General features: G+C 31.7%; 3 protein-coding genes across 3 annotated transcripts in view; all 3 read left to right on the top strand.

The window, feature by feature from the left end:
• Window positions 1–1,369, top strand: part of LOC144841232 (stimulator of interferon genes protein-like) — a 35,391-nt gene extending 34,022 nt beyond the window's left edge. Inside the window, exon 8 of the mRNA XM_078697491.1 lies at window positions 775–1,369. The gene's annotated coding sequence lies outside the window, so the exon portion shown is untranslated. The remainder of the gene's footprint in view (window positions 1–774) is intronic.
• Window positions 1,370–2,992: 1,623 nt separating this feature from the next.
• On the top strand, window positions 2,993–4,769 carry LOC144841234 (stimulator of interferon genes protein-like). Its single transcript, XM_078697493.1, has 5 exons — window positions 2,993–3,457; window positions 3,549–3,657; window positions 3,798–4,045; window positions 4,191–4,371; window positions 4,580–4,769. Exons 1-5 carry the CDS (start codon window positions 3,041–3,043, stop codon window positions 4,651–4,653), a joined length of 1,029 nt encoding a protein of 342 aa, XP_078553619.1. The 5' UTR covers window positions 2,993–3,040; the 3' UTR covers window positions 4,654–4,769.
• A 215-nt stretch (window positions 4,770–4,984) lies between these two features.
• LOC144841235 (stimulator of interferon genes protein-like) lies at window positions 4,985–8,160 on the top strand. Its single transcript, XM_078697494.1, has 6 exons — window positions 4,985–5,628; window positions 5,912–6,410; window positions 6,505–6,613; window positions 6,833–7,074; window positions 7,250–7,416; window positions 7,615–8,160. The coding sequence occupies exons 1-5, from the start codon at window positions 5,618–5,620 to the stop codon at window positions 7,373–7,375; spliced, it is 987 nt and encodes a 328-aa protein (XP_078553620.1). The 5' UTR covers window positions 4,985–5,617; the 3' UTR covers window positions 7,376–7,416; window positions 7,615–8,160.
• The last annotated feature ends 47 nt before the right edge of the window (window positions 8,161–8,207 follow it).

The following is an 8,207-nucleotide window of genomic DNA, read 5'->3' as shown; positions in this document are numbered from 1 at the left end:
CTTCAAAACTTGGAGAGAGTGAAAACATAGAGAAATTACCTATGAGAGCTAGCTGCCTATGCCTACTTAGTATGTCGATCGTGCAGTTGTGAAAGACAGATCTTATGTTAATTCAGTTTACAAAATTGAAAATGAAAAAGGCAATGCAAGTGAATTATTTATTCTATCAAACATTATCAACAGTGACTAAATCTATCAAAAAATGTTGATGTAAAAAACCTAAATACTATCTGTCTATGTTTTATTAAGGATAACATTTATTTAATGTAAAAATATCTTCTTCTTTTAGCCTCAATATGCAATTTGTGAGTATGTAACCAGCATTGATACACCTTTAAAGATGCCTCTTTGCACTAATATTGACCACAAAAACATGAAGAGCAGCGGCCGCTTGTTTGTCAAAAAACTTATGTAATTAATTTAAAAAAGTAGCGAGAACAATTCAAGCCTGTGCTATTTTCAGGTAATCTTTTTAACTATAATGTGATGTTTCCAATTTGGCGAAATTTGAAACATTTCGACTGACAACAGTCTGATTTCCCTTTGTTCAGATAAAGTACTCGACCTCTTTCAATTAAGCCCCGTGTTTTTTTCTTAGCCATTAATTTTTATGCATTCTAAAACTGTTTTAATCTTATAAAATTGTTTAATTTACTTTGCCTAAACAAACATGTTGATAATTATTTTATTGGGGAAGATGACGGCTATATTAAGAGATGTTCTTCTTGACAAAATTAAAGAAAACCGACTACAGATAAATGACTAGTATTGAAGCGAATGTCTAATAAATTTGTCACGATGGGCAGAATCATGAGTTTTTAATAGACTGTGGAGATTGTTAATACTGTATTAAAATTTGTATGTAGATTATTTTTGTCTACAATTGAATAGATTCATTTATTGTGATTTTTTATTTTATTTAAATTAAATTTTGTATATAGTGTATGTATTATTATGAAACAATGTTTTAAGTGAATGACTACCAGGTTTTTTTTAACTTTTTCATTTCATGGGTCAGTTCATTCTAGTGAACATCACCATTTTCAGTATATAAAGTACATTGCTGCAACAGTGTATAAACTTTAAAAACAGAGAGTATATATATTTCATTTCATTCATCAAGACTCAACCGTGACACAGGTCACAGTTGTTAGATTGGTTTCCTTTCCTGTAAATATTTTACCAAATATTTGGAAACATAAATATAAGGAATGATTAAATGATAAACAAATTAGCTAAAATTTGAACTTTAACATTTATGTTAATTACTAAATATAATGTTTAGTTTAGTTCTGCGTCTTTTATCATCTATTTGTAGTTATTGCATATACATTTTTTTGAATAGAATAGCTAAATAAATATTCAAGAATTGTTGCAATTTATGAGTGGTGTTTCAGGTCTGTAATGCCAATGCTTTATAATATAATAATATAAATTAACAAAATCTGTTATGGAATCTTTAAAATGACTATAGCCTACTGTATTATTTTTAAGGAGCCATACATTATTTTTTTTAAAACGTATTATAATCCTATAAAGCATGGCCTATTATAATTTGTATCAGCGTTTCACAATGTCATGTCCGCATGAAATATTATACTGACATTAACGATAAACTCGTGGAAAATCTAATTTTAGATACTACCGTATTGTTTGAAGAGATAGCCTTCTACTGTGTACAAACATCGATCGATAAATAACGCTACGCCAAGAGAAAGTGACAGGCCTAGGTCCGTTTCTACTTTGGAAACCATTGTCAACATTTACCTTAGATTTCTTGTTCCTTGTATTTTTGTCATATATCATTTTTCAGTATTTCATTCTTCGGGATTAAGTTTTCTTTTTATCCTGCATAAGCCTACTGAGTATATAAAGTTACAGCATCCACATGCAGCAGTAGACCATTTACAACAACAATGGCTGGGTAAGGTTTTTTCCTATTTTCTATACTGATTGTAATGAAACTGTATAGCTACAGTATACGATTTTTTTAAATTTTAGTTCTAGTTAATTAACATATTAAAATTCTGGTACAGACTTTTCAACTTGGACAGGAATAGAATTTCATACCCAGGTGTATAAATGGGTACCCGCTTAGATCAAGACACAACTTTGCGCTGATTACTAGCTGCAATATGGGAGTATGTTTCCATACGTGTTTGATGCAGAAATGACCAGGGTAATAATGTTCAGCGCTTAGAGGTTTCACAACATTAGGCGCTATATAAATCCAGGATATTATTATTATTATTAAATGCTATTTGTTTCAACTAAGAAAGGCGGAAAGAGATGAAGAATATTGGGTTACACAAATTAAACATGTATTATTTTTAATCGATTTGAGATATGGATGGATATGAATATATGGTTGCAAAAAATATTAATAACAAAATTATAAATTAAATTACGTTTACAGGATATTGAACAATAAATATTTATTAAGAGCACTAGTACATACTCACGTTTACTTTATTTTACAAAATTTAAACAAACAATTCATATAGAAAATTATCTGTCTGCAAAAAAAATGTAAACATATACCGTAGACCATTTTTAACCAAATTTTGTCTAGAAATTCTTGATATTGAGGTTGAAAGGGGTAGGTGGTGTGAGGTTTTAAAAGGAAACAGAATATGTAAATTATGTCATAGGAATGAGATAGAAGATGAATATCACTTTCTGTTAATTTGTCCGTTCTATAATGAGTTACGTCAGGAGTTTTTATTACCAGTTACGTTTTATAATTTCCCTTCTGAAAGTAAGTTCATTATTTTAATGGCTTCCAGAAATATTAATTGAAAATATGTCTACATTAGTTTTAATTCATTATATGTGCTGTGCAAATAAATGCCCTAGACTCTTGGAAGAATTATTGATATATGATATTGAGAACAGATTTTTATCACACTTTTTTAACTGTCTTCATAGATATCCACCTTCAGAAAATTTTGGCTTTGGAGAGTTGTCGAAAAAAAGAGGAGAATGGAAACGATACGCGGCATACTTTGCTATTTTGGTATTCGTTGGTAATTTAGTTTGGATGGCGCCTAAAGTTCCACTTCAAAAGATAAAAGAAAGAAACTTTAATTTTAATGGGACAAATCTCAATCAAGAAGAATTATACACTATCCGTAGTTACAACCATGTGTTTTCTCTGCCTATCGTCTTTTGCAGTGTCATCTTGGGCAAATTGTGTATGTGCTTGTTTGTGCTCTTCGAGGAGTTCAAACACAAGAAAAGTCGCCATAATAACTCCTTCGTCCAGTTGCTTAAAAATTGTTTCCAAGTTTTTTTGACGATGAATTTCATCGTGGGATTTTTTATTTTATTGGGTGCCATATTCCTGATGAGAAGTGCCGATGTAGATCTTTTTACCATTCACTGGTCACACAACTGGCCAGATATAATAACGTCAATTGGTGTTTCAATCATTGCGAACTACGCACTTGGTTTCAAGGTTTGTAACATTTTATTTATTTTTAGGTATGTAAATTACATCCAATATAGTTGTTAATAATTGATTTCGCACTTTTTTTTACATTTCATAGTCACTGTCAGTTGTTGAGCTGAGTGAAATTCATGAGTCTAGCAACATCAACGTTGCACAGGGCCTAGCATGGAGCTATTTCACAGGATATCTAGCAATTGTCCTGAAAGGTTTGTGAATTGTTGACAATTTTCCCTAGAAAAAAAACAACAAAATAAAACAAAACAAAAATAATTAATACATATAGGTTCAGACAAATACAAAAACAGCGCAAAAAGAATAATTGTTTGAATATTGTTATTTTCCTTAGATCTTAAGGGAACTATAGAGAAGGATGAAAGGTGGAAAGAAGAATTGAACAAGGGCAACCTACAGTGCAAGTTTTATGCTATTGTACCACTGAACTGTAAAATTCCTTCCAAACTCGGAGAGTGTCCTAAAAAACACAGAGGAATTACCTTTGAGGACAAGCTACCTACTTTGTATGTCGATCGTGCAGGTGTGAAAGACAGGCCGTATGTTAATTCAGTTTACAGAATTGACAATGGAAGAGGAGAAGTAAGTATTACATTATAGATTAAGATTTTGATGTCTACCAAAGAATAACAAATCACCCCAGAGTTAATAGAAATTGCGACAGTGTAGGGAATATTTTAGCTTTATATTGTAAACTTGCATAGTGTATCAATTATTTTTATTTCAGTCAAAGTTTGCCATTTGTGAATATGTGACCATCATTGATACACTGTTCCAGATGTCTCGGTGGACTGCTATTGAACAACACGTACGCGACGAGCAGTGTCACTTACTCGTTAGGAAACTTCAGGAATTGATTGACGAAAATGAAGATTGTCAAAATAAATGCGTAATCGTGACTTTATCAGGTATAAGCATTCTAATCATAATGTGCTTTTTAGGATTTTATGGATGGACAGCTATGTGAATATTTATTAAAATGGCATTGGGGGTGGGGGCGGTGTCACAAAAATCACATCGAAGTCCAAATCCAACCATCTTTGTTACAACAAATAAACAGCAAACATGTTCTTTTAGAATATAGTGTAAATATAAATATATTTTATTGCTTTTCAGGTGAAGATGATGGGAATCTTTTAAGAGACGTTCTTCTTAATAATATCAATAACAATCGGGTGCAAATCGACTAGACTCATTGAAGAATTTTGGAAATTTTTTTATTTCATTGAAAATACACTAGAATGATGTATATAGAGTTTTAATGTTAGGTTAATCCTGGTTTACTCTATTGTTAAATACCAAACTACATTCACTGCGATATTGCCCTTGACAGTCTCCCCTCAGTAAGAGATTCAAAACATTTTTGGTGAACTTCAATACACATTCCAAAACATATGAATCTTGTATGCATGTAAGAAATGTATTATATTGTGTTGTTAATTCCCTTCTAGATGAATTGGTATCAACTATTGATTTTACGCCACATTATAACACCATGAAATGTGGGGTTACAATATTATAACCTCTGTATTCTCTAAAAACACCATGATTTTAGGGAAATTCACAAAGTTCCATTTTAGATTCTGTGTGTTGGTTTATAATTTACATATGAAATAGCGGTGATATAATGTATGTACTGTACTCTAAACAACTCTATACAATATTATGTTCAAGAGCTAAAAGTTATTACAGTAAGATTTTAAAGATAAGGTTAGTTCATTCTTTATTGCTAACAAATATTTAAAACACATAACCTCGGTTCATGATCAGCTTTTTTAATTTTCCTTTTTACTAGTTGTGATGTTATGTCTTATAATATAAGTAAACGAAGACGTTATAGTTTGGATGTAGTTTATTGTAGCTCAGAATAGCAAGTGGCTATACATTGCATTGCAAGGGGGTATATAGACATAGTCATCATTAATATACGCTAGGTATGTGGTAGGCATGACTATGAGGATAGCTAACCTAGATACCAGTAAGGTGGGTATACATTGAACCTGTAAGTCATTAAACTAGTATCACTATTTCTATACTTTTACCTATCTTTCAACAAAAATGTTTCTAGTAAGATCATTTTATTTTTCTTTCTGTTCATTCGAAATTGTTTATTATAATACTTTCAGATCCAGTAATATATAGGCAGGTTTAACAATGTCGTCTCGGTAAGGTTTTTGTCTTTTTTGGTTACCCGGCCGGTAACGGATATTTATTTTAAAGCAGCTGCGTCATTGACACGAATTATATTTTTAAATATTAGGCATGTTGATATTTTATATTAAATCAACTGTAAGATTGTTCGGTTATTACATTGACATTTGCTTATTGTAGACTAGACTTAAAATACAAAACATCTGCAGAAGAATGTCTGTTTACTAATGAACTATAATGTAGGCCTAGTATTTACAAAATAAACGAAAGAAAAAAGGTATTATATTTTGTCAATAGAAATGTAGTAACAAAGCGTTTTGAGAGTGGCTTTGGAGAGGTACCAAAAAAGCGTGGCAAGAATAAGCAAATTGTAGCAAATTTTGTTGGTCTGGTATTCATGGTTTATTCATTTTTGGTGTGGATGGCAGTCCCACTGGAAACGCTGGACAAAGATGACTTATACTTGCGATGTATGTACAAATCTGTATTTGCTCTACCTATGGTGTTTTTCGGTGCCATAACTACAAAATTTGTTTTGTGCATTTTTGTGTTGGTCGAGGAATATAAGCACATACGAAGTCGTCACAATAACTTAATCCTCCTGCTGTTTAAGAATTGTTTTCAAGTATTTTTGACGAAAACATTTTTCATGGGTTCTGTAGCCTTAATTGCTATTGTGCTTTGGATGAGAAGTGACAATAAAGATCTTTTTGATACTCACTGGTCGACCAATCGCCTGAACGTCATAACACCAGTCGGTGTGTCAATAATTACGAACTACATGTTTAACTTTAAGGTATGTATAAATTACTTGTTTCAGAATATTCTCTCTACAAAAGTCATCAAGTTAATAATTGTTATTTGATTGATTGTGTTTATGAATTTCACAGACACTGTCAGTGGTTGAGATCAGTGAAATTCATGAATCTAGTAACATCAATGTCGCACAGGGTCTTGCATGGAGTTATTTTACTGGATTTTTGGAAATCATATTAAAAGGTTCACACATTATTTATAGTACACTGTATTTTTTAATATATTATGGTTGTCGGTCTTGGCTAATCTATTCATATTTCGAATTCCTAAATTAAGTGTAGCTTTTTATGTAAATATACTTTATTTTCAAAAATTCGTTAAATATTGTTTTTAAAACGGTTTTTCGATACTAGGGTTTCCATAATAAATAGTTATAACAGTAGACAAAAATAATTTTATCAGATCTTAAAGGAACTATAGAGAAGGATGAAAGATGGAAACAAGAATTGGAAAATAAAAGGTTAAAATGCGTATTATATTGTATTGTTCCTTTGAACTGCAAAGTGCCTTCTTTGCTTGGGGAGAGTGAAAGACATGAGGGGATTACGTTTGAGAGTAACTTGCCGCCTGTGCTCAAAGATCGTGCTGGTGTTAAAAGGAAGTACACTATTTCAGTCTACAAAATTGACGATGGAAAAGGAAGAGTAAGTATTCATACCTATAAGATTTCATATTATTGGATTTGTCCTCTCTTGCTCTAGTCTTCGCATTCCCACAACATAGTTAATTTTTCTATTATCTGTCACGCGATTTGTGATCCCGTCTCAGTACTGTAAGATATCTAAAGTTGATCATAATAATAATATTATTTTTTTAAAGTCACGTTTTGTCATTTGTGAATATGTGGCCATCATTGATACACTGTTCCAGATGTCTAAGTTTACTAATCTTGACAAAAAGAAACGTGAAGAGCAATGCCGCCTATTTGTCAGGAAACTTAATTGATGACGAATATAAAGAGAAGTTTGTGATTGTAACTTTGTCAGGTGAGCTTAATTTTGTTCTACCAAAGAGGAAACCATCTACTAAATATGGAGAAGGGGAAACCTGATGTTTGCCTGCCTGAGATCCGTAAATACGTCTCTTTAGCAATTTGACAAATAAAATTTAAAAAAAACCGTGCACATTTTATTCATTATTAATGTTATCCTTTGAAATCTGATGATTGTCATTTTACTTTTTAGGTGAAGACGATCACCTTTTGAGAGATGCTCTCTTTGACAAATTCGGAGAAGATCGACTGCAAATTCCCAGTAGAGAAACAGATGTATGATGACAGGTACTGCTGTGACTGATTCACTTAATTGACACTACAGTGGCTATACCTGACCACACAAACATCCTACAATTATTACGTAAGAAACTTTTGTTACACCGATGCAAAATTCCGGAACAAGTCACCGAAATGTTTTGAAGAAGCTTGTAAAGATTATATCGATATAACAGGATGTAACAAAAGCGCGATCTTCGGAATAAACTTGATATGTTTTTGTCTTTCCTTTTATGTTTTTCTTATGTAATATATACCAATAAATAAATATTAATTAACTTACGTAAAATACTTTATTTAAACTTTAATGGAAACTGCTCGACAGAAAGTGTGACTGGTAGGCCTACCAATATCCGGACGACCTACCACTGTAGATATGATTTCTATTGTCTGCAATAACGTTTTAAATCTTAGCCATTTTGAATTTCTAGAGGAAAGGTGTACTATGCCTACGAATAATGTTGCATTGTTTAAATGCTTTCTTTCATCATGTATGAGTACGATTTG

The sequence above is a fragment of the Antedon bifida genome, chromosome 4 (genome assembly GCF_963402885.1).
Source record: "Antedon bifida chromosome 4, ecAntBifi1.1, whole genome shotgun sequence".
NCBI lineage: Eukaryota > Metazoa > Echinodermata > Crinoidea > Comatulida > Antedonidae > Antedon > Antedon bifida.
The sequence above is the reverse complement of the archived record's forward strand: the minus strand, read 5'-3'. Positions and strand labels throughout refer to the sequence as shown.

Bases quoted from the DNA above. Each gene is read 5' to 3' on its own strand.
- LOC144841234 (XM_078697493.1), top strand. From the start codon at position 3,041: ATGGCGCCTAAAGTTCCACTTCAAAAGATAAAAGAAAGAAACTTTAAT. The intron at 3,658-3,797 runs GTTTGTGAATTG...TATTTTCCTTAG, and splicing joins TCTAGCAATTGTCCTGAAAG to ATCTTAAGGGAACTATAGAG. The intron at 4,372-4,579 runs GTATAAGCATTC...ATTGCTTTTCAG, and splicing joins CGTAATCGTGACTTTATCAG to GTGAAGATGATGGGAATCTT.
- LOC144841235 (XM_078697494.1), top strand. The intron at 6,614-6,832 runs GTTCACACATTA...TAATTTTATCAG, and splicing joins TTTGGAAATCATATTAAAAG to ATCTTAAAGGAACTATAGAG. The intron at 7,075-7,249 runs GTAAGTATTCAT...ATTTTTTTAAAG, and splicing joins TTGACGATGGAAAAGGAAGA to TCACGTTTTGTCATTTGTGA.